Source organism: Penicillium crustosum (genome assembly GCF_028827405.1).
Source record: "Penicillium crustosum strain IBT 35664 chromosome Unknown utg000004l_segment0_segment0, whole genome shotgun sequence".
NCBI lineage: Eukaryota > Fungi > Ascomycota > Eurotiomycetes > Eurotiales > Aspergillaceae > Penicillium > Penicillium crustosum.
In genome coordinates, this window is record NW_026623125.1 from 3,649,751 (window position 1) to 3,675,061 (window position 25,311).

At 46.3% G+C, this 25,311-nt stretch overlaps 6 protein-coding genes across 6 annotated transcripts; 2 read left to right on the forward strand and 4 right to left on the reverse strand.

Annotated features, from left to right (window-relative positions):
• Window positions 1-9,898: 9,898 nt before the first annotated feature.
• N7487_010428 (DUF3712 domain-containing protein) lies at window positions 9,899-11,164 on the reverse strand (the record flags this gene model as incomplete). The annotated part of the gene is made up of 4 exons (XM_056878158.1): window positions 9,899-10,219; window positions 10,283-10,404; window positions 10,483-10,898; window positions 11,004-11,164. The coding sequence occupies 4 exons, from the start codon at window positions 11,162-11,164 to the stop codon at window positions 9,899-9,901; spliced, it is 1,020 nt and encodes a 339-aa protein (XP_056726738.1).
• Window positions 11,165-12,819: 1,655 nt separating this feature from the next.
• N7487_010429 (tetratricopeptide repeat protein) lies at window positions 12,820-15,138 on the reverse strand (the record flags this gene model as incomplete). Its single annotated transcript, XM_056878159.1, has 3 exons — window positions 12,820-12,988; window positions 13,044-13,738; window positions 13,861-15,138. 3 exons carry the CDS (start codon window positions 15,136-15,138, stop codon window positions 12,820-12,822), a joined length of 2,142 nt encoding a protein of 713 aa, XP_056726739.1.
• Window positions 15,139-18,984: 3,846 nt separating this feature from the next.
• On the reverse strand, window positions 18,985-19,214 carry N7487_010430 (uncharacterized protein; the record flags this gene model as incomplete). The annotated part of the gene is made up of 2 exons (XM_056878160.1): window positions 18,985-19,058; window positions 19,085-19,214. The coding sequence occupies 2 exons, from the start codon at window positions 19,212-19,214 to the stop codon at window positions 18,985-18,987; spliced, it is 204 nt and encodes a 67-aa protein (XP_056726740.1).
• Window positions 19,215-19,346: 132 nt separating this feature from the next.
• On the forward strand, window positions 19,347-20,448 carry N7487_010431 (uncharacterized protein; the record flags this gene model as incomplete). The annotated part of the gene is made up of 2 exons (XM_056878161.1): window positions 19,347-19,796; window positions 20,047-20,448. The coding sequence occupies 2 exons, from the start codon at window positions 19,347-19,349 to the stop codon at window positions 20,446-20,448; spliced, it is 852 nt and encodes a 283-aa protein (XP_056726741.1).
• A 295-nt stretch (window positions 20,449-20,743) lies between these two features.
• N7487_010432 (DUF1776 domain-containing protein) lies at window positions 20,744-22,301 on the reverse strand (the record flags this gene model as incomplete). The annotated part of the gene is made up of 4 exons (XM_056878162.1): window positions 20,744-21,586; window positions 21,644-21,807; window positions 21,872-22,211; window positions 22,269-22,301. 4 exons carry the CDS (start codon window positions 22,299-22,301, stop codon window positions 20,744-20,746), a joined length of 1,380 nt encoding a protein of 459 aa, XP_056726742.1.
• A 774-nt stretch (window positions 22,302-23,075) lies between these two features.
• Window positions 23,076-24,440, forward strand: N7487_010433 (metalloendopeptidase WSS1; the record flags this gene model as incomplete). The annotated part of the gene is made up of 3 exons (XM_056878163.1): window positions 23,076-23,359; window positions 23,413-23,747; window positions 23,896-24,440. The coding sequence occupies 3 exons, from the start codon at window positions 23,076-23,078 to the stop codon at window positions 24,438-24,440; spliced, it is 1,164 nt and encodes a 387-aa protein (XP_056726743.1).
• Between the last annotated feature and the right edge of the window lie 871 nt (window positions 24,441-25,311).

The following is a 25,311-nucleotide window of genomic DNA, read 5'->3' on the forward strand; positions in this document are numbered from 1 at the left end:
TTTCCTTGCTTTGGATTTCTTTCATGCATTGCGCAGGATGATCCCACTTTTCCTGGTTTTTGTTTCCGTTTGAGTTGTACACGCAAGATAATGTCCTTGGAGGTCGGGGTTGTATATGATTATACCATGAGGGGAGGAATAACGCGAACAACGCCACCTCCCTCTCTGACAACTTCCGGATGAGAGCATTGATTATAATTATAATTTTGTACCAGAGTTACCAGAAAGTCTTAGATAATCCATTCCATGCTGTCTGCTTCTCACTGTACAGCTGAGTCTTCGTGTGAACTCCGACATGGTCAGGAACTCAATCTGCCCGATTATCAAAGCCATTGTACTCCAGGAGTTGATTTACAAGCCGGGAATTTTTGGATCTCCAAGTTTTTGAGATTTCCACGTATACTTTGTGCCATTCATCGAAGAGTCGGGGGTTGTCTGTGGTCAAATGAAAGCCCCACAAAAAGCTGTCAAGACGACGTGTCTGGCTGGCCAGCCTGTATACTTTCAGTGTCCTGAACACCACCAGCCAATATCTCACTTGTAATCCACCCCATGACCTGGTATGTCTTCTTCCATTGGTGGTATGAATAGGAGTCCCCGAGCACCGACTCAAAGCCTCATCAATGGCAGTCGGCTCCAGATAATCCCATACGGTGATAGGTCCAAAAATGTCACGTTTCCCAGTACTAAAGACTCATTATCCCAAGTTGACACTACGCCGTGTGGGATATTATGCACGGATTCATGTTAATCAATGAAAGATCCTGCAAATCTATTGTAGTAGAATACTACGAGATAGGGAGAGATGATGAAGAAGGAAGAAGTTGTTGAATTGTCAAACTAGTAAATCGGGGTATAAATACCCTGTACAATAAACACCACCGAAGGTTGCTCAGTCTGTCAACAAACATGTAGCTTCATGCCTAAAGTGTACAACAAAACCTTTATTCGTACACTCAAACCCCAAAAGTAATCAATGAATGAAATGAAATCAATGCAGAGAAGAGTGGAAGGTAAAAATACGATTAAAAATTAATTTTGACAGAGTTCTACATTTTACTAGGAGTGGTTAGTTTGGGGTCTGAACGCGGCTATAATGAAGATTAGATGATCAAGATACCAAAGGTAAAGAAAATGCAAGTCGTAATTAAGGTAAAATGTAGGAATCTCAATCGGAGGAGAGGCAGAAGTAGAGTTGAGAAAGATAGATGAAACGAGACATCTACCGAGAAGGTATTACTGCACAGAAGAGCGGGATAATATTCTCACCAGATGGCCACAAGATAACAATTCTTGAAAATTCTCCAAGCAAGAAAATCTTGAACCGGTAAACATATAGTCCTGCGTGATCTGCGAATAATTCGCCGACATGAAATCTCCGCACTCAGCGTCCAACTCAACCATTGCGAGGTAATAAAATTTCGAGGCCAGAGCGCCGGCAGATCAAACCGTACTTACTAATCTCTGATTGAAGGATATACCACGTTGGTGGCAAGACCGAACCCGTAGAAGCTTGTCCAATTCCGTTTGGTTAAGTAGCCAGTTTTCAGGATGTCGATGTGGGATCCTGTGAAGGGTGGCTCCGTTGGCGATTAGGAGGGCGCTGGTGTCATTGGTCTTGGCGGAATAGGAGATGTGTGGGGTGCGGTCACACTCTTGTTCTCGATTATGGTGACGGCTAGGACTTGGTGGCTATTAGTACTGCGTCATTGAGCATGAAGAGAGATGCACGTACTGACTCCTGGCTGCACCGAGCTAAAGGCAATGCTGTAGTTTGCAACCAGCGCATCGTCCAATTTCCAAAATATGGGGTTGATCATATTGAATAGATCATCTATTATGAGTGAGACCATAAAGGCAGCTGGCCAGAGGAGGAATAGTTACTTATTGAGCATATTGGAGATTGCTGGAATTATCGAGTTGAGAGAATTGCTTTCCTTCTTGCTGTCACGGTTCCCAATAGGTCATCGAAATCATCGAAGCTTTATACCTCATAGCTCAATGATTAACAGAGGGCGCGCAATGCTTTCTCTTGCATGAAGCTCTCAAGGCGAAGGATCGGGATGATGTGAAGAAGAATAGGCAAGGGATCGGGCCTCGGGAACTTTCTGGGGAAATAAACCAAATCTGGGGAAGCGGGCCTGTGGGTCCACATCATCCATATTAACGACAACTTGGAAGTTGGTTTCTCATTTTTTATTTGATATAAATGCTATTTTTGCATGTATGAGTTGAGTGACGTTTCGAATTTCTACAAAATTCAGTATACAGCTTCGGTGGACGGTAGTTCACCTTCCGACTTTGAAGATTCGACAGAATCAATACATCTTAATTTCTTTTTCTTTCTTCAAAAGAAGATTTTTTTTAAAAAAAACGTATTGGCCTAACCCCGTTTGTATCACAGGCGAGGGCCCCGAAGGGATAGCTCAAACCCGTCTTCACCGGCTGGGAAGCAGATATTTACGGTGTGTTGTTAGCGAACCTCAATCGCTCCTACCCCCTCGGGCCAGGCGGGCCAAACGCCTGTTAGGAATGCTATGTTCAGAGAGATCTCGCCCTTGGCTCGAACACACACGCTCTGCTCTCCCAGTCAATCGGAAGGTGTCTCGCCTAGTAACCGTTTTCCAGTCTGACACCAACGGATGCTTGTTTCCACCGAGCTAAGTGGGGCTTGGAGTTGAAAACCGGTTCAGGATCTTCATGGTAACACCCCTTTTTGGCTCTTTCTAGTGATCTGATTGGCTAGATTCCATGTGTCTCAATTAGGTGATCATGAAGCTATTCAGAGTCCCGAGATCCACTTTTTCCAGATACCTTCTGAAGCTATTCCTTGCTACACTGTGAATTTATATATTGATCCTTTCCCCGTATTCCCTTGAAATCACCACTCCGTTTATGAGGTTATCCCCACCTGCCTCTCTGAGGTAACTCGCATCTCACCCACTCCTACGGTTCATGGTTGGACCTATTCCCAACTTCCTGACCCTTCCTCGATTATCCGATCCTTCTTGGATCTTCCTCTTTATTCTCACAACGGCGCTTTTGAAATTATCCACGTCTCTTCTTCCCCCCAATTCAATTCCAACCATTTTGACCCTATTCCCTCCTTCCCTTTCCTTCCTTCTCATCTTCGCCAACCCCATTATTTTCCTTTCCCCTTTCTCGTCTTATTCCTATTGATGATTTACACAGTTCTCTCTTGTCCTTTTGATTTTCTTCTTTCTCAGGGGAAGCAGTTTTTCCTATCACATCATCTCCTGGTCCTCCTTATTTGATTTTTTTCTACTCCTCCTCCAAACCCTTTCTCCCCTCGATCAATAACACATAAATAAATCCCATATACATACATATATACACACACACACATAGCTAACCTCCCATATCTAATAAAAAAGACTTGAAACTCGAAACAATAGCATTGGGGGTAGTTATACTTCGGACGGCCGCTAGCCGAAAAGGGAATGTTAATGCCTGAGGCTCAGAACACAAGACCCACTTCCAAGGTTGTTTGTTGCCTTGGCTGCCCAACTTTATCCGTGGAGTTTCTTCGCACTACACGATTCCTGTGTGTCCCTTACGACTTCCGGATGACCCATTTTGAGTTAAAAGTCTCGACCCAGAGCCCCAGTTTAAGCCCAGTTCGACCCAGTTCGACCCAGTTTTTGCATAACAGGAGGTCTTGGCGGTCATAAACCAGCTAAATCAGCTAAATTATGTACATAATTAGCATGTTTGTATAATTTGTTACTCAGTTTGGGGCCCCAGACCCAAAACCCAACCCAGTCTGGGTTGGGTCTGGGTTTTACTGGGTCGAGCGGAAGACTACTTACTCCCTTATCAGTCATTCTTGTTCTTTTCTCAGCACCACCTACAATATCCCCCTGTCTAGACTTATTGACAGAAATAGACGGATACGACAATGTATGGTAAATCTGACATATGTAAATTCTCTAACTAACTAAAATGACAAGATCCGCTCTTTTCCAATCTCGGCGGACATAGCTGATTAAGCAATGTATGTATTTTTGTATGGTACCGTTATCATGACGGTCCATTGATTTTCCGGTTTGTAAAGACCTGGTAATTTCAGCATGCATAAATGCATAGTACTTGACACACCCCCCCAGTTCTTGAAGCTATTCAAAGCTCTCAAGGACTGCCTTTCTTCCAACTGTTTCGCAGCTGCTTCGCAACCGCTTCGCAAATGATTCGCAAGTGATTCCAACTTACCTCACCTGTCTCCTCACTGATCTCGGCTCAAATCGTCGATTTATGCAGTTTCCGCAAAACAGCCTCTGTTCTCAGAGGTCATGTGACGAATCATGTGACCTACGTCCCTCATTCCAACCAACTCTCTGAAGTGTCCCTGCTTCTGCTTCGTCAGAGCTTTGGTGAGCCCATCTGCTGGCATCGCAGCAGTTGGTACCCAGTCCACATATACTCGACCTGCGCTAACTTCTTGCTTCATCCAGCATCGATTGATGTCAACATGCCGGAGCTTCGTATGCATCGCGGCCCCTTCCTTCGTCAATAAATCGACAGTTTGCTGGTTGTCACACATGATGGATAGTGGGTGATCTGGTTCGAAGCCTAGTGCATTAAGCACTCGTCGCCACCACTGTACGGTTTTTCCTGCCTCTGCTAAAGCTAGTAGTTCGGCCTCGGTAGTCGATGTGGTGACAGTCTTCTGCTTAGTGGCCTTCCAATCGATTGGGCCACCATATAACTTGCAGATATACCCTTCGGAGCTCTTTCGATCTTTATGGTCTCCGAACGACGCATCGCTTGCAAATTCAACCGATTTCGCCGCCATCGTCAGGGTCGTATCTCGATTTCTAGGTTGTTTGTTTGGTGTTCTGATGCTGTTTGGTGTTCTGATGCCGTATTCAATGGCCCAAAAGCGTGTCTCATAGATACTGTATGATGCGATCGACTGCATCTATATGCTTTGGTCCTGGATTTATAAGGAATTCAGCCACTTTGGAGGTTGCTTTTGCAGCATCTACCCGGGTAATGGTGGTGGCATACTGCGCAGATCCAACCTTGGCCTGGAAACCATGAATCTGTTGCGGTGATGCCACCCCATCATAGGGTACTAGAGGCTCAATGCTCAGTGGGGACCCTATTTTTCTCTCTGTGACGAGATTGTATTTGTGTGCCATGCTCTCGATGTAGCTATCTTGGCATAACCAGAGCTTCTTCTGCTCTCTATCACGTATAATACGTATATTCAAGAACCAGCTTGCATCCAGTTCTCGAAGCTCCCATTGCTTCTTTAGATTTTGATCTAGTAAAGCGGCTTCTTTAGCCTGTTTGGGGTGATTGACGATGATGATATCGTCCACGTAGAAAAAGACAATAATGCCTTTGGTTGTAAAGATGCATGGATCTTCTTCCACTGGGGTAAGGCCTAGTTTTACTAGCACCTTTGTAGCTTCTTGCTGCCAAAGCCTTGGTGACATGCGCAATCCGTAGAGGGCTCTATGCAGGAGCCAGCACTGATTTAGTGCTTCGAAGCCTGGTGGACACTTGGTATAAACCTCGCTTTCTAGCATTGAATTCAGGAATGCGGTAACCACATCTCTCTGAATCATATCTAGATCAAAGGCGGCAACTAGTGCGAATACTGCTCTCGCTGTTTTGACAGCTAGTGTAGCAGCTCTCTTTTCTTCAGTTGACATCCACTGTAGATCTCCTCTCACGCAGATTCTTGCTTTGAACTTCTCGAGCATACCATCTGCATCAAATTTGTATGTAAATACCCACTTCAATGGCAAGATCTGGGTGCTCTTTTTGTTCGGTAATGCAACCTGAGAGAAGGTCTCTTTAGCCTTTAAGGTCTCAATTTCAAACTCCGCAGCTGCCTTCAATTGCGTGGCAAAGGGATGGATTTTTAGCTGCTTCCAGTTCTCTAGTGGTGGAGGCATCTGATCTCTATGCAGTCTGTTTTGCATATTGAGCTTCTTCGTAATACCTGTTGTAAAGGCATATAGAAGGCTTAGTGGCTCGGCTAGCTGTTTCTCGTCTAGCGATAGATATGCAGTGTAGTCTGGATCTGCCTTTGGCTTCCGTATTCTGGGGCCTGAGATGATGTTAGATTCATCAATTGACGCAGAGATCTCTCTAGTAGGCCGATCTTCTGGCTCTGGAGTAGGCGTATACTGCATCTCTTATTGCAATTGACGCTCTATCTCTGCTTCATCTTCATCATATTGATCTCCCTCTCCCCCTTCAGCTTCGATCGACTGTATGACATTGATCGGATCTGGCGAAGATAGCGAGGTAGGAGATCTCTCATGTGGCGTACTCTCAATCGTAGCAATCGACGATAGTGCTCTTTGTGGTGAGGCTCTCTGTGGTGACATAGGGAAGCTCCCAGGGATCTGTTCTTAATCCCTTACCTCTATCATTGAGATATGTTCTACCACTGAAGCAGGGCCTGCCATTGAAGCCGGTGTTAAAGGTAAAACAGGTGTTTCCTTTAAAGGGGGGACCCTTGGTGTCTCCTCCCTACTATCTAGAGTTTGAGCTTGCTCCACAACTCTAGATTCCTGGATTTCTTCATTTACCGCCTCTGGTGCAGTACCTTGTTCTCGGTTTTCGACGTCATCATTGAGAGTTATGCGAGCAATTGACATCGGCATACGCATCTCTATGCTCAATTCTGACTGCGCTTCTTCCATTGAGAGCACTTAGGGCCAGTTCTTAGCGCTTAGTCCATTTGTCATAGTACTAATTGCATCTTCTTCTTGCGGTAAAGGCTTCGTTTTAGAGTACTGTCTCGATTCATCGAATACAGCATCTCTTACAACTTCAACTCTGCCTATGCCTGCTCGCCCTTTGTATGGAAACCAGATCTTGTATAGGCTCTTTGAAACATAGCCTACAAGATAGCCGATCTCTGCTCTCGGAGCCATCTTGTTAGATTGTACTCTCTTCAGAAGCCTTGAGTACGTTAAGCACCCATATAGCCTCATATTCGACAGGTTGACAATTTGATCTTTTAAGCCATCTGGAGCCGCATAGCGCATCAATTCCTTCCATGGTATGATCCACTTGCCATCCATCTTTGTAGGGGTACGATTCATCATATATGCAGATGCATACATCGTCTCTGGCCATAGATTGTGGGGTAGGTTCGTACCATTGAGCAATGCTCTGCCGTTCCTTACTATCATGCCTCCAGATCTCTCTGCTGGTCTATTCATCTCTGGCAAGCCAGGTGGTGCATGCTCAATGGTACACCCTTCGTCTTCAATCATAGATTCAACCTCATTGCCGGCGCTTCTCTCATTATCATAATGAAATACCCTGATCTCGATTTTCAACCAGTTTCGGATCAATGCTAAGAATTTACGAACTGCCATCTGACACTCGCTCTTCTTTATATGGGTAAATACGAAGTGACACCTTATTCCATCGAGATAGAAGTGCGTCATCCATATATGACCGTTGTAGGCAGGCTGGTTTTGTACTAGATCGAAGTGTACTCTCCCTAATATACCATATGCCTGGCCTATCTTCCGGCGAGAGATTTGCCTAGGTGCATCTGCCAATTGACAAGCTTCACATACCTGCATTTCTTTGCCTGGGTTGCTTGCAATAGTGATTCCTTCAGTTATCTCTGCCAGTTTGACAATTCGCGCCTTGCCAATGTGGCCTAATCGACGATGCCAGAGCTCAATTGAAGCCTCAGATTTTGGCTCCTGATTGGATTTCTTAGTGGCAAACGTCATTTCAGGCTTCAAATCTGATGCCTTTTGGGTTATAAAACCCCTTATCTGGGTGAGCCATAATAGCTTCTGATCGTGGTAGATCTTATAGATCTGACGATGGCCATCAATTGTCTCAATGCAGTTTGCTCTGAGATTCATTAATAGGCCCCCCTTCATCATCAATCCATGAGATATCAGATTACTATGGAAGTTTGGCGAGTACCTAGTTTGAAATAGGTTCATCTTAACGGCGCTTCCAGTGGTAGGGTTTACACCATAGATGACCACAGTGCCTATACCGGCCACCTTCGTCTCTGTATCTCCCACTTTGACGTTGCTCTGTACGCTTTTAAAGGTGCTAAACAAGCTCCGATTGTTGCATACGTGGATTTGAGCACCTGTATCAACTACCCATCTGTCTTCTGTAGGTGTAGTTGTGGCTTCAAAATCCTTGATTTTTGTTGACATAACGGTGTCAATTTTGACTGCGTTGGTTGTCAAGAAGCCAAAGGCTTCATCGTCGAGGGTTGTATTCGCTTGCTCTTTAGCAAGGGTCCCCCTTGGCCTTCTGCATATGCAGCTCGCTTCTTGTCGACAATTGCCTTCCATCTAGGATTAGCCTTCATGGCCTTCTCCCACTTCTGTTTCAATGCCGGTGAGGGCTGGTAATTAGCAGGCCTTCTATCTTCATAGATTTCCCAGCAGGCCCAAGGCATATAAACTCTCGATTTTACCCTGCCACATGGACATAGCCTTCTTTCTAGGCCATCATTCCTTGCCTCTATAGGCTTTGCTTCTTCATTGCCTTGCCATGTCGAGAAAGCAGCCTTTGAGATGCCTCTTTGCGCAGCCGGCCTGCCATGGGTAATCTTCCAGTGGGCTTTGTACCGAGTCATGATTTCGAAGAAAGGGATATCCTGATTATCCTGTACTCTGAGAGCCCATGTTTCATAGAATCCAGGCGACATTATAGAGATTGCTTCAAGGAATTGATTCGTGGCATCCTCTGCTTCTGGCATCCTTGCCTTCTTACACGATTGGTAAAGCGATTCCCAGTTTAGAAGCCATTTCTCGATGTCGGTGTTCCGATCTAGGCCTCTATCTAGGTTCCGCCACTGTTGACGGAGCTTAGTTTTGTATGTAGGATCGCTCTCTGGTGCAAATCGTTTGTGGAGATTGAGCATCAGCTCCAAAGGTGATAGTATATCAATGATAAAGGGCTGGTAGGGAGTATCAACTGACTGCCTAATTGCCACCGCCACTAGATCTAATGCCTGTAGTTTCGACTGATAGGCTCTGTTCTCTGCATCCCAATCTGCTTTTAGGGATAGCCTCACATTGAACCAGTGTTCTGGGTATTCTTTTATGGCATCTTTGACAGAGATGATCTCTTCAGGTGGTTCCAATTTAGGACGTTCTTCCTCCTTAAGAGACGGATTGCATTGATCCCATACTTTATATGCAACTGCAATTGCTTTAATATATGAGAGCCATGCATCCCATGATTCTGTATCCTTCAAAATGACGCGGGAGGAGGCCGCGGAGAGGCTTGACATGATATTCATTATTGTCGATTTTCGTCGATGAATCTGATCTTCTTCGAAGGAGATAGGGGTGCTTCGACGATTCAGGGGTTGACCGTTGTCAAAACCACTGTGAATCGGCGACAGCTAGGTAAAAGATGGTCTATATGTTGTAGACAGATCTTAATTGGAACGAAGCCGGGCTCATAACTGACAGAAATAGACGGATACGACAATGTATGGTAAATCTGACATATGTAAATTCTCTAACTAACTAAAATGACAAGATCCGCTCTTTTCCAATCTCGGCGGACATAGCTGATTAAGCAATGTATGTATTTTTGTATGGTACCGTTATCATGACGGTCCATTGATTTTCCGGTTTGTAAAGACCTGGTAATTTCAGCATGCATAAATGCATAGTACTTGACACTTATTATAGAACCAAATCCATAGATAGTGGAAATTATATTCATCCCGCAACCTTATAACAAAAAAAGGGTATTAAAGACACACAAAAGTGGACCACCAAACAGCAACATAGAAATCACCGAATCCCATTACCGGTGATGGTAATAAAATATAGAAATGTCGAACGTCGAGCATAAACCATGAGCATAAACAGAAACGGTATAACCACCCACAAAACATAAAACCCCACTACAGGGACAGATTAACACCAGCCTCGCTCAGTGCAGACTTAACATCCAGCTTGATAGACAGCTTGTTCGCAGCCAGCGCCTTGCTGAAATACGGCAGTTCCTTGCCGTTGTATGTTGATGTCGCGTTTCCGGTGATGTCGAAGGGCATGATGCCGTCTTTGTAAGGGCTAGACTTTGATGCGAGCAGAGTAATGATAGTGGCTTGGTCGACCTTGCCGATCATTGGCACGGTGTTGTTGCCTGGCTTGAGAGTTAGGTCGGTCAGGTAGGTTGTTCCCACTGATTTGCCAGCTAGCTCGAGGTTCAGGGTTACGTTGCCCTATTTGTTTGCATTAGCATTGTGGGGGATGGGGATGTGATATATAGAAAGAGGAATAATTACCAATGGGATCGTCATGACGGAGGCATTGGGGATGATGACGGTGCCGTTCATCCCGTATCCGTTGACTGGTGGGTACATGATGTAGAACTTGGATACGGTAAAGCCCTTAAGTTTGTTCAGGCCTGGTTTATCGAGTTAGTACATCTTGCTCTTTCAATCATACACTGTGTGTATTCAAGAAACCAGGTACAGAGACATACCCTTCATAACAACAGTCTTGTTATAAGTAACCGTGGTCTTAGGCAAACCACCCTGCTTCAAACCGGGTCTTCCGTAGATATTCATCGAAATCTCCTCGTTCAACATAACAGCGGTAGTAAAGTCCGCAAATGCAGAAGCATCAGTCAAAGCAACATCCTGCTTGAAGTGAATCTCCGCCCCATCCTTTGACTTCACAGCCGGGACGGTAACATAAGCGAAAGGATCATTTCCGGCCAGCGAGACCGAGGAATTGAAAGCGTAGATCTGGGGGTGATAAGAGCTATCCGAGCCGAGGACCTGGTTCTGCTCGAGACGGAATGATTCGGGTGTGGGGTTGCTGAGGATCATCTCTGTGATCTTGAGGGTTGAGTCGTTGACAGCATCTTGTGCGATCTTGGGATAGGCGACGTAGACACTAGATGATGCAATGCAGGGTGAGTGGAATGTTCATGTTGCGGTCCGGACCGTGTGGCGTCCGCGTGGTCAAGACGGATTTAAAATAAGGATGGAGTGGACTTACACCGGCAGTAGGATAATGAGGAAACAGGCGATGAATATAATCAAGTGCACCCACCACCATTTCTTGAAATGAGCGCCAACACGCGCGCCGAAGCTCTTCTTGGTTGGGATTGGGGTTATGTGGGATTCCTCCTCGACGAATTCGGGCTTTGCGGACGACATTTTGGTACTGTGGTTTATATTAGGGATTAGGGGCTGGAAGATGGTTCTGGACCAGACATATACATACCGAGTGGAACAAACACCTAGGGAAAAGAGAAGAGCCTCGAAGCCAGAAAGAAAATGGGAATGAATGAAAGTAATACAAGCACAGGCTCTAGAAGGGTGTGGGTAGTACTCGATACTTTATATTAAAAATCCAAAAATCCACCTTTTGGAAAAAGAATATTTGGGACCTTGGAAAATGAAGAAGCCGACAAGGTATATTCTAGCGTCACATGTTATGCAGGCAAAAAGCCACCAAAATGCAATCCGAAAAAGAAAGGGGAAATATAATGCACCTAGGTACGATATACGGAGTAGCCCTCATCTCATTTCCTTTTTATTTTTAGTTACTTTTAGTGCTTTTAGCTCTTTTTTTTTGTCATTTGACTAATTCAATATGTAGATTATAGTAACTCCATGTCTCATTTTAGCGTCTGGGGAACTCCGGATTTCCGGGGAGATACGATCAATCAGTCTGGGGTGTATAGAACGTTTCAAATTAAGAGTGTATAAGTCTAATCATCATCGCCACATGAAAGAGAAGAGCCGAGGTGGACCAAAATACCAAGAATGACTGTTCTAATAAGCGGCATGCGTCGGAGCGGGTGCATTCGTCCTACCAAAGCCTTTTCCTAAATGATGTATGAGAGATTTGGGGGCACCATTTCAAGAGATACTCATATGGAGCACGGTTGCACTAGATTGTCGAATAACAGGCTGCTTATTGGTGGACGATGAGACTAGCAAGATAGCGTGTTGCCAAGGAGGGGCGACCCTGGATGCAAGGAGTGTGCACCCCCGTATTCAGAGGTGCTATACGTCTATACGCAAAAGGCGAAAGCCAGAAAAGCCGAACTGGTTCTGTCAATCCCCGCTAAATCCCCCGCTAAACCAAAAGATGCCAATAGATTTTGGGGGGCAAGGCCGGAGATGTAGCCATTTTAGGCAATTGAGAGACATTCGGGTTAATGCTCCGAGACAAAAGCCGGGGAACAAATGCGGGGGTCTAGAACTTCCAAGGGTATTACTTTGTCTTTATATATTGGAATGGAAAAAACTGGAGAATATCAAGGAAATGATCCTACAAGTCCAAAAAGATACAGATCAACGCTGTCTTGATTCTGTCATGAGTTCATGAATCGCCACACTGAGGCATCAAGCAAATATGGGTCAAAATAGGAGTCAAAATATGAACAAAATTGTTCAGGGGATCATATCCAATAAATATGACCAAGAAAAGAAATGAAAAAAGAGGGTGCCATGAAAATAAAGAAAAAAAAATTTGGCGAAATGATGGGAAGAAATGAAAAGGGTATACACGAAGAATTGAAGTATTAAGCGAGACACGTGAACCAGACTAGGTCCATGCTCGATAACAGCTGCCCAGGCGGCTCGGGAAAGGAGAAACGAGAACAAGAAAAAGTTTAGACATGAGAAAGTGAAGGAATGTAAGTCGAAGAATCGAGTTGAAAAAAAAAAAAAAGCGAATAAATCAAAGATCGGGGCTCAGAACGCTCCAAGCATAATGCAAAATGCAAAATGGATGGTTCTTCCACAACTCCAAGGGGAACGCGTTGAGACGGAAAGCAAAGTGAATAAAACAGACAGATAGTCTATGCCTCTGACACGTTGGACTTCTTGCGTTGGAAGATACTGCGAGTGCGGGACTTGCTGCGCGGCTTCTTGTCCTTCTCTCCTCCGCTGGCATTTCGGCCACGGGAGCGTCCAGTGGAGGTGGACGTGGATGTGGACTCAACCTCGTTGTATTTGTCCTTGTAGATCCTGCAGATACTCGTTAGTACGGTCGAATGGAATGTAACGACTAAGAAAAACGTACCAGCTGTTTCCAACCATACTCATACCCTTGGCTTCAGCCTGGCGATAAAAGCGTGCCGCCTTCTTCATATCCTTTTTACAGCCAACACCCTCCGCATAGCAGAATCCGGCTTCGGCCATGGCGTCAACATCACCCCATTGACCGGCGATCTCGAAGCAGCGCAGGGCAAGAGACTTGTCCTGCTCGATACCCCAGCCATTCAAGTAGCTGACGCCCAGTTCATAAATGCTCAAAGCAAATTGAGCTCGGTATGCCTTTTGCAATTCCTTCGCCTTCGACGCACCGGGAGCATCCGGATCAGCCAACATTTCCAATCCGACGGAATCCACAGCTTTGCGTAACCATCGTACACCCTCCTTCTCATTGGATCGCATGCCCCAACCGTGCCGACAGGCCAGCGCATAAAGCAGCATTCCCGTCGGGTGGTCCTGCTTCGCGGCAACTCGCAGATGATACGTCGATTCGCTCAGGGATCCTCGCTCGTGACACTCAATGCCCTTAGCGACATGGTCATCAGCCGTGAGGCCGGAAGCTGTCACCTGAGCGGCAGTGGTTTGGGGTCGCATGGTGCTGGCCGAATCCGCAGAAGAGACGGGTTCATCCTTGTCGCTAGTCGTCTGGCGGGTGTTCTCAACAGAGGGCCGTGGTGCGGGCTCCACTGGCGAGTCGGGCACAGGAGGGGGTTGTGGGACTCGCTGAGACTTGGGGGTTTGAGGTTGAAGTTGAGGTTGGGGTTGAGGCTGAGGGGGGATTGAGGTGGAGATTGGGGTTGGAATGTCGGCATCGGGGTCGGGATTTCAGGATTAGAAGCTGGAACTTCGTGCATCGAGTGAGGCTTCGGTGAGTGCTCAAATTGACGGTGGTGAGTAGGAGATGGTGTTCGTGCCATCCGCGGCGGCTCCTCTGAGTGCCGAGGAGGGGTTTTCTCAAATAGGGGCTCCTCCCACTCGAAATGGGGCGTTTGCAAGCCCGCAAAAACCACAGAATCCCGTGAAAGGAAGCGTCCGCGCGGAAGCGCATACTTGGCATAAACATAAGACGAGACGGCGGACGACGGCTCACCCTCCATGGCTGCCGCGGCAGCAGCATCTTCGGTAGAAAGTTGCAAGAGGAGTGGAGTCGGCCTGCTGCGGCGATACATCTGGTTCGATCCAGAAGCAAGGATCGGTTCTGTAGGCGTCGAAGCTCCAGGAGCAGACAGGCTCGTACTGGACCGACTCAGCGGTCGAGAGAAATTGAACGAAGGGCGGGGGAGGTGGTTCGTTCCTGTTCCTGATGTCTCCGAACTCAAGGATGGCGATCGAGGGTGTGGTCGTGCAGGGAATGTCGACATAGGAGAATATGGCAATGACACAGCACTTCCAGAGGACAGCTTTCGGGGTTGGGAGAATGTCGACCCACCATTAGAGCTGCTGTAGTCATCATCAGAACTCTCGGGGTGTGTCACTTTGGCACTACTGGATGGGCGCGACCGCGGTGACACTGGTGGTGCCAAGGTGCGTGGGATGTCCAGTCGCGAAGCTGAGTCGATCGATGAACCTTGCGGCTTAGCAACCGCCACACCAGCAGGCGCATCCTCCGCTCCACTTGCGTGTGATGTAACCTCCTCTGGTGACTCGGCGCGCGGCATCCCATACGTCTCCGGACCAGTGTTATACATCGTTGTCCGAGGTGTCGCATTGTCATCATCCTCGTAATAGCTAGCTTCGGTGCTAGCATGGGAAATTGAGCTCAAGCGGGGATGTTCGGAGACAGGACGGTACTTGGGGTCTTCGAACTCCGGCAATCCCTTCTGCGTGGGTTTCCGAGTCAGTTCTGTGCGGGATTCAGTCGATGATTTGGAACGGTAGAAGCCCGGGCGGCCTTGCGAAAGCGATCGAGCCACACTCGCCGGCGGTAACCGACTCATGCGGCGGTCTCCTCGTCGAGACTCATCGAGTTGTCGGGCGAGAAATCGGCTTTGAGCAGCGAATGCATCGAGGGGGGAGAGTGCGGGAGGAACCTCGCCGTCAAAATGCGCCACCCGTGGCGAGCCACTCCGCAGGGTGTCGTGGGATATGGAGCGGCATTCGCTCAGTTTCCCTCGCATGTCCATGATAGATAGGTGAATATGAAATGGTCGGCTATTGAATCATTTATCCTGAGTCGGTTGGATCTTTCGAGATTTGCGCAGGAAGCATCGGAGTAGTCTTTGAAGTTCTGAGTTGAGGGCGGAGGGCGGAGTTGCGGATAACACACAAAGGGGGGTTCGGGCGGGGAGGCGAGATTATAGAGCCAAAGGAATGACAGCCCTACAGACAGTATTGAAGCAAGGAATAAGGAGTTTCAGGGCATTGGAAAGGAGGAGAGTATACTCCGTAGAGAGATGAGAAAGGAGAAAGGAGAAAAACGGAGGGCACTGACGATCACAATTGCAAACCTTGGAACGAGACTATGACAAGGTGTAAATAGAAGCGTCCCGTGCACTAAAATAAAACAGTCGCTCCACCGGGTCTCGACGTTTGACAAGGGATCGTCTCAGGGGGAGAGAACTGCTCAGGGGGTCGCCAAGAATACAGGAATAACATCAAGCATACTATGTATTGTTATTGGCTATAACTATTCTTTAATTGAATATATAACCCTTGGGAATCTACTATTGATTTCACTAAACATTTCACTATAACTGACCTCGGGAGTGTTTTCTTTGACCCGCTATCTTCTAGAATTCTAGTTCCAGTCCTAGTTCCTCTGCCGTCTCTCCCCACACGGGTGGTTTCACCATTTGCTGATCTGAAGAAACCACATGCATGAGCGATTGCGTTTTATGTTTAGAATTTATGACAGCCTTGGAAGCAGCTGGTGCCTAGTTACGGAGTATATAAAGCTAGGATGGGCCAGATTTCCAGATTCGCACCAATAGCCGAGAGCAGTGAAACCACCCCCTACTTATATTGCAAGCCACGAGAGCGGATACCACAGTCCGAAAAGGGTTGAAAATATGTCATAATGGGATAAATATATAACCCGGTGGAATCTCTCCAGGGAACCGTTGTATAATGATTTGTTTTATATCTTAGTAGTAAAATCACTAAATTGAAGGTCTCTTGGGAGATGAAAGGACAAATATACATACGCGGCCTTTTGAGTCAACTCAACCATGGTTTGTGATTTGCACTATCCCTAGTTGGGAATAGTATCACATGTTACTCAGCATGCACTTCCGGGTCCACGGTTAGACTGAACCTTGCGCTATACATAGGCCCTGGGGAACATTAAACTCGACCTTGGAAGAAGAGTATATCAAGAGTCCTTAAGAAGAGCGCATCTCCCTCATTACTTCTCTTTTGAATACAATTTCTTCAAAATATATTCGCTCTAGATTCTCCTAGCTTTCTATTTTCACAGTCTGTCTCCGAGCATGATGAAGCACATGTGATCTCGATGAGCTCGATTGGAATGTTTTTCTCATTAACTACACGCGGCAGCTAATAGTGGATTTCGGATTTACTGATGTTGCAAGATGTATCTAAATGACATGATACATCGCTTTGGACGAAAGTTGGTGCCCATGTCCTGATAGCACTTACGCATGTGGCCTACGAATCGGATAACGAAGTGGCTCTTCGGGCAACGGCATTCGTCCTTCTAATTGGGAATATCCTGACTACTGACTACCTCTACAAAGACAGTCTGCGCGCTGGAACCGTACGGAAACACTTGGGATAACTGGATAAAATCCAGCGGCTAGGCAGGGCTCTGGGCAGTCACTGCTCGCACGCCCTTGGCCACGACCATTTTTTTATATAGAATGCCATGTGCGCTTAACAAATATAAAGTGTGGTCTTTCTTCAGATTGGGCCTCGGTTTGAGGTACTATCCTTTTCGTTGCCCAAAGGCTAGACACCAGACTACATAAGGTCAGCTCTATAGGTAAGAGGGCACGCACCTATTATTAAAATTCATACTCCGTAACTACTCCGTAATGATTACGCAAATCACTATGTGGGTTTTTACCTAAGTCAAGAAGGGTACCTAACTAGGTACACTAAAAATATTACACACACACACACACATCACCCATCAATACGGAGCTAGTAAGACATGTTTTGATGCGATTTAGAAACTGCGTCTTGGCAATACTTGGCAACACTTAGCAACGCTTAGCAAACTACGAAAAAAAAACACTTGTTTTGACTCTCTTTCTCTTCGGATATTTGCAGGCTCTTCTATCCTTTCGCAAATATATACCATTGGGCTGCAAAGACTGCAATGCCTAAGCAGAATGAATCATCTTCTACCGGAACTCTTGCACCAGATGTCTCAGTGTATGTCACATCGCGCTCTCTTTTCTCGTAAGACACTAAAACCTTTAGCTTCATGCTGATGGTCTGGATTCACGCACGGCCCTCTCAACTTTCAGTCGGCCTAATCGCACTTGTTATGGAATAGCAGCCCCCTCTTTTTACCAAGACCTTCCCGTCATCTGCTAGGGCCTTCAAATCCTCCGAGAAACCGTCTCAGATTTGACAGGGGAGGGCTTGGGACGTCAGTTCGTAAAGGATGCTAGGGAATTATCTATGATATATCTCAAACCAGCATTCCGGCAATCCAACACAAGACCGTCTTTAACAATTGGACGGCTGCGAGTTAGGGTTATCTCGTTATAAGCAAGACGAGCTAGCTGCAAATGACAGCTTTCTCAAGTCTCACTTAGCAGATCCTAGTTTATATCTTACTATATAGTTTGATACCATGCAGGATTAGTCGAGCTATACGAAATAGGAAAGAGACCAGACACCACTTGCTAAATTTTTAGTAGCCGCAGAACGTAAGTGCATCCTACAAAGTTTAAACAAGCAGACTAGTCCTCGAGTGAAGGATCAAATTCTTGCCATTGCTTATAGTCTCTCGGCGGATACAGCTGAGAGTATGACACGAGATCAAATCCTCATGAAATCAGTTCTATGGGCTACATTTACAAATCGATGGATAACATATTAGTTTATCCTACAGCGTATATGACTGCAGATTGCTACATGTATCTACATACTGAATCTTTTTTTTTTTTTTTTTAACTTGCTTAGCAGCCGGCATCAAAAATATTAAGCATCATCTGGTTGCAAAGGGAGGCTGCTGCGAGTCAACTCCTAGTACTTCTCTCCAGGCTCTGGCGGCCATATATCAGAAAGAAACCATGCTAGTCTCTCGGGGATGCATCTTTTATGTGAGCTTTTATGGAGCGACTGATGCCGTATCTCTATTGTCGTATTTACGAATATCTCTAGAAGAATAGATGTCTCGAATACTAGAATCGGCCCCGTTACCTTACTCTTATCCTAGGTACATGGCATAATAATAAGACCCTTTAGAGAAGAGCCGTAGCGCCAGATAATTCGATAGAAAGACAAGACGCTGCGAAAGCCGCGAAGATGGAGGTATTGTAAGGGATTAAATGTCCTTATTACGGCTATTCTAACATTGTCGTTAGTACTAATATTAGGATAGTACCAACCGAATCTATTTATCAAGATAAAAAGCGGTTTGAGATCGGGGGAAAGCGTCCACTAACTACCCGTATAAGCGAAGCTGAATCGAATAAATAATCAATTTAAAAGGGTCGGAGTTAGAAGACATCTATGATATCCGCTAGACTTAGTAGGGTATCTTTATATGCCCTTATTTTATTAACTGAAATTGATTGTACAGGGGATATTGGAATTGGCTGGGTGGCAGTAGCGAGATTGTGCTATTCTTTAATGTGGTGATTGGGAATCGGTAGCATGTGTCATTTTTCTGTGGGAGGGATATTTCAATTAAGAGCTAGAATAAAAAGAAGGTAACATCTCGTCCAGCTCTATCTAACTGGATTTATGATCGAATTTACCGAGAACTGGGACGGCAATGTATGCAGCGACTGGTGACGTAGAAGATTGAAATCGATACCGATTCAACGTTACCTTCAACCACAAGCCTTCAAACTCTTCTCCTTCAAATTCTTCTCCTTCAAACTCTTCTCGTTCTGTAGAGCCATTGCTTGTGGGAGGAAAAATGAATCGAACATGAGACTGAAAGCAAAGCTGCCTGCATGACTGGCTCTGGTCCTCCTAATCGATCCGTAAGGGCGCAGAACGGCTTGCGAGTTCGCTCTATATCACGGTGGAGAATCAGGCATCCAATGCCCCAGTCCATTTTTAGTCTAGCTAGCGACTAACTGCCCGTTTGAGCTAGTATATACACAGCTGAATTTTCTTTTTCTTGCTTTTTAGCCTCTTTGGCTTCAATTCTCCGGAGATACAACGAAAGCATAAGGCACAAACCAACATGCCACGACTCTCACTAACCACTCTCTTCGGAGTCGACCCGACTACCGATGACAAGCACCACTTCGAAACGTCTTGGATCTTACCCCCCGCCATCCTCGCCGGTCTTCGCGCTCTGATCTCACTATACATTTTCACCTCCATCTTCGTCTTTTGGGGCTGGTTTGGCACCCACAATGACCACGCTTCGATTGGCCACTCCTTCAGCTACTTCACCTGGCTGACTTACTGGGGTATTGGCTTCTATATGCTATTCGCTGCGATCCACACAGCCTTCTATGCACGAACAGGCCACTCGGTTCTCTTCGACCGCTGGCCGCGAGCCTTTCGAGTGCTACACAGCCTGTTGTATGTGACAATTACGACGTACCCGTTTCTCGTTACAATTGTCTTCTGGGCTGTACTGTTCACTCCGCCTTGGTACAAGAAGACATTCACCGGCTGGCAAAATGTATGTGTCTGACTTTTTTTTTTTTTTTTTCTTTTTTTTTTTATCTATACTTTCTTTCCGACCCACCACAAAGATATGGATCAGCCCTCTTATTAAAGCTTATTAATCCAAAACAAAAACCTTCCTGAGCATCGACATTGTCATATCACAAGCTCTACCCTCCATTCCGCAGATATAGAGCGAAAAAGCGAAAAAAAAAAAAAAAACACTTGCGAAAATCCACAGTTCAAGCTAACCCACCAACCTCCAGATCTCCCAACACTCCCTAAACTCTGTCTACGCCCTACTGGAAATTATTATCACAGCCACAGCGCCGCACCCATTCATTGCAATCCCATTCCTAATCTTCATGCTCCTGTTATATCTCTGTGTCGCATACATCACCCATGAAACTGAGGGCTGGTACCCATACTCCTTTCTCGACGTCGGCGAGCACGGAGAGAAGAGCAAGCGTGTGGTGGGGTACTGCTTTGGCATCTTGGCTGCGGTTCTGGTTATCTTTCTCCTTTCCTGGGTGCTGATTTATTTGCGTCGCCGATTGACGCATGGCAAGATTAAGCGAGCGAGACGGGATCCGCTGTGCGCGCATGATGCTTTTGCTGAGCAGTGTGGTGGTGAGCAATCGAATGAAATGAAGGATGTGCCAGTTTAGGGGAAGGTGATGGGTCGATTTTCTTCTTCTGGGGGGAAATCTCTAGGTGTATAGGGAGGGGATGGTGCCGCGTAAGCCTAATGATATCCTAGTAGGTAACTGCTAATCTAATAATTGTATCGCTTTGAGACTATGTCTTGGTATGTGATGGTTTGAACAAAACAGTGCTATTAAGAGTGAAGAGTATTTCCAATGAAATTATGTACAGAAAAAACATTATTCAAAGCGAGTGCTTTTGATATATTAAAAATGAGAATTTCATGAAGGGAGATGTGTCAGAACATAGTGCACGAGCTTAAACTCTCTCCCAGCTGGTTTCACTGCCACTGCCACTCGGGGTCTCCGAGTTCATCCCATTCCCACTGCGGTACCCCATCATCAGCGCCACGAGTCCACTGGGAACCCAGGCCCCGATCAGGCTGTACGATCGAGCTCCCCGGCCCACATACATGACACGTTTCTTGGACACTTTTCGGCCGAACATATCCCGCGATGTGGGCTCCAAAGCATCCAAAATAGCGTAGTGGAGATTCCGCGCCGGAGACCCGCGTACTGTGCTAGGACCAGCAGAGGCAACTGGGCGCTGCTCAACACTGGACAGATACTGTGAGGCATAAAGGGCTCGCTGCTGGGTACTCCATGCGAGGACTTCTGTGCCTGCTATCTGATTCTGACCATTTCGGTATGTAGGTCCTAAGTCGATATTTCCCAGCTGCAGCTCAACGACGTCAACATTGCCTTGTTCGAGGAGACGAAGTTCCTGGCGAAGCGAGGCTGCGAAGCCTGAGATTGCTCGGGTTGTGGCAACTTCAGGTCCGGCAAATGGCGCGGAAAGGGAAGATGATATGGAAGGATTGGCAAAGACAATAGTGCTATTATTGCTGCGGAGGGTCAGCAGGGGGAGGAAGGCCTGCACTGTGAGGATAGGCGAAAGGAGGCGGGTGTTGACCGTGTCGGCCCACGATGACGGCGGGATGGTTGCGACAGGGCCTGCGCTATAGTTGGGTGACGGGACCACGATAAGGCCACTCAATATGCAGGTGTGCGGAGGCACTCCGGCGATAGGCGACTGTGGTTGAGTGATCAAGGAGCGAAGCTCTTGCAGCGAGGGATGGATTTCGGACGGCGAGGAGGTTGTCTAGTGTACAATGTTAGTTGGGTTCTCCCGTATAAGAGATACACGGACAACACTTACAGTTGTAAGGTCCAACCAGAGAGCCTTGATGTCAACACGGTTCTCGGACTTGACGATATGCTCTTCATCCGCGGAAGAAACGGTCACATATACGATATATCCTCGACGTTCCAAATCCATGGCAATAGCCCTTGTCATCGGCTCATGGGGCGATCCAGCAACGACTATAATCGCAGAATCAGCACTCAGATCCTAGTACAGATTAAATGCGGGCATTATGACACATACCAACAATCTCTTTCCTTGCACCGTTGCTCGCCCTTCTGGCCTTTCTCCGTTTTCCGTGTAATTTCTTGTTTCCATAGTATAAGACAACGCCGGTTCCAATAAAGGCGAGCATGGCCGCCGTCCACGCGCGATTCCGAGCCATCCAGCTTTGGATCCGGTCCGTCAGGCCTTGCGATGACCGCATTCTCGGGGAAACACGAGCCGGGCGAACAGTGGGTGGTAGCCATGATTGCTGGGCCAGCGTATCCTTGATCGCGTGCGCGGCATAGTCGACTTGCCGGTCGATGGAGTCTGCGACTTCGAGGGAATACCGCCTTACGTCATGGGGTATAGACGCAAGCTAGATGAGAAAGTATCAGCACCGAGGGTATTCTTTGTCTCCTTCCATGATACTTACGTAGTCAAAAAAGAACAGGTCGTCGCTCGTCATTTTGTTTGTTTGGGAAGTAGCTGGAAAGAAGAAGAAGAGCGAAAGTTCGATAAGATGGATGCTGATAACACCGAGAGTGTTATCGGAAAGGTCACATGAGCAGCGCTTTGTACCTATAAAACATCCAAGGGCGGGGAGTATGCAGGATTACTTAGGCTGTTTATGATTTTTCATTTTATTCCTCTAGGATCTATATGTATTTCTGTGACCAGAAACAGGGAGAAACTAGCAAGATATTGTTTTTAACAACTTGGCTATTGTATTAACGTAGGTTACTGTGAATATATATCTTGACCCGGTATGATACTATAAGCATAAAATTAAACGAAAATCATCTCTTTGGGTAATATTAATATTACCCAGGATATACTGTTCCAATTACCTCCTCCCTACCACCATTGTACATTATTGACAAAACACTATTCCGCTACAACTAGTTGTGTAGAACCAAGACACGTGATTGTATTGGAGGCCTTAAATATCAGGCGTCAGTTTGTGCCTTGCTTGATTATCAATGCCAAAAGGCCATCCATGGATGCTCCGAACTTGGATTGATTCTGGAATTTCCATCACTGGCTATGTTCCCTTGACTGTTCCTAGCTACCCGCGCGGTTATCTGTGTAATGCCATTGTTTTATCATGTTCTGATGTGAAATCCTCTTGCTTAGACCCTGGCCTCGGAGGAGGCCATCCAAACGAAGACAGTAACATCTCACCTGTTCGTGCCATCCTGTTTTACCGTGCAGTGGAAGTTCTTGATCAAAAATCTCGAAAATGCGGGAGCTAGACCCTCTGATCTCAGAATACCGCCATGAAAAGAAACGCCCCCGAGAAGCAGAGGCCTTGCTGATCCTGCGCAAGGTCGCATCGTTGGTCAAACCGATCATGCGACAGCGCGCCTGGAGAGTTGGCGCGCTCTGTGAATTTTATCCGCAGCAGCGAAACCTGCTGGGGCTGAATGTCAACTCGGGCCAGAAGATCTGTCTAAGATTACGGTATCCCTCCGATCAACGGCAATTTCTCCCCATCGAGGAGGTTTTGGATACTATGCTTCACGAGTGAGTGATTTTACGTCTAAATATCCCAAAATACAAACTCTGATAAAGTTTAGACTCGCCCACAATGTGATTGGTCCTCACAACCAACAGTTTCATGCACTGTGGAATCAACTTCGTGATGAGCATGAGGAACTAGCCCGAAAAGGCTACACCGGAGAGGGCTTCTTATCCCAAGGAAAGCGTCTGGGTGGCCAAAGAATTCCGCTGGATGAAGCTCGACGTCAAGCTCGTGCGGCTGCTGAAAAGCGAAGGGTTCTTACTAAAAATTCTGGCAAAAAGCTCGGCGGTACCCGCGTGCTCCGCGGAACAGATATACGGAAGCTCCGGGCTGACGCTGCCCAGCGGCGTATTGAAGTGACCCAGGGTTGTGCTTCTGGCACAGACCGAAGTACTGAGCTTGCGGAAGAGGCCTCGCATGGGTTCAGAACCCAAGCCGAGGAAGATGACGCAAACGAGAGGGCCATCATGGAGGCATTTATCGAAATGATACAAGAAGAAGAAAGGGAGAAATATGAGTCGTCTTATGTTCCGCCAAGTCAAGAAAACCCAGCAGGACCTCGAACAAAATCGACACTGCCATCTACTACTTCCGACATCTCGCCTGTTATCCCCGAAACTCTGCCTGTGCTTCAAAAAAGAAGCTCCTTCACCGACTCGCAATGAAACTGTTGATCTTACAGCCGATAACAGCTCATACGAGACACCCTGGATCTGCCCAATGTGCACTCTCGAGAACCCATCTACCTTCTTATGTTGTGATGTTTGTGCAGCAGAACGACCGCCTCCGACCAACACGCTATCCACATCTACCTCTGCCCGAAACAATAGCCAACCAGTGCGTTCAGAGTCACGAAACTCGAAGAAAAGGCCTTTAACTCTTGATCGAAAGGAAGAGAAGGACGTGAATCCTGGTGATCCATTTCTTTTCAAGAACCGCACCCGTGCACTGGATACCCTTAAGTCCTTGGATCGGGGTGCAGATAAGAAGCCCCTTGGATGGGTTTGCACCTCGTGTAGTAGTTTTATGGAGACTCAGTGGTGGACATGTTCTTGCTGTGGGACAATGAAGCCATCCTCTTGATCAAATCTGGAGATGTTTCACCCCACATGCTTTAAACAGCACCGAGAGAATCATGACCGTTATGAAATTGATACCAGTATGAAAATGAACATTGATTGAATATTAAATATTATACAGAATTTTTATACAAATCCCGTACCTATTACCCAGGGGTAGACTCGAGCCCCATACAAAAACAACACGTGACTTAAATGACTAATAGAGCTCCACCGGGCCAAATTTTCTCACAAAACTCCAACCTGAATTCTTTCCTCTTCTCCAGCTCCAACCAACACCAATGTCCAGTGTGGACCAAGGCCAATAAATGAGATTGATTTTTGGTCCATGCTGGAACAAAACACTAATAGGTATGTTGCACTAAGCTCCCCTGACAGGACCACAAGTGAGGAAACAACAAACATCCACCAAACAGACTCTATCATGATGAGATTCGCATTAGAACCGGAATTTTAATAGGAAGAGCCGGAAGAGGTATGACAGGGGCTGAAATCCCTGTCGTCGATGCTTACATTGGTTCTCCTGAGTAGAGTCTTCGGATGCTTGTTGTTTCTTTTCTTGGTTCTGGTCTTGGAAAGATCAATGTGTCGTTGCTAGGAGTAAATCGCTAACGATGTCTCTTTGCAATACAGATTCTATATTTTTTATCGGTATCGTCGACTGCTTGGATTGTTGCATATGGAAGGGTATAATAGCTAGACCACTCGAATGAATTATTCTGTTCTATTACTTTGATACATTTCGCTTTGTGAAAATTCAGTAAACAATTATCCCAGGGAAAAGATTATATTTTACTTCGAAATTGAACTATCATACATTCCTTATATTCTCTTCAACTCCCAAGGATATAAAACTTTTATATGGAAAACAAGAT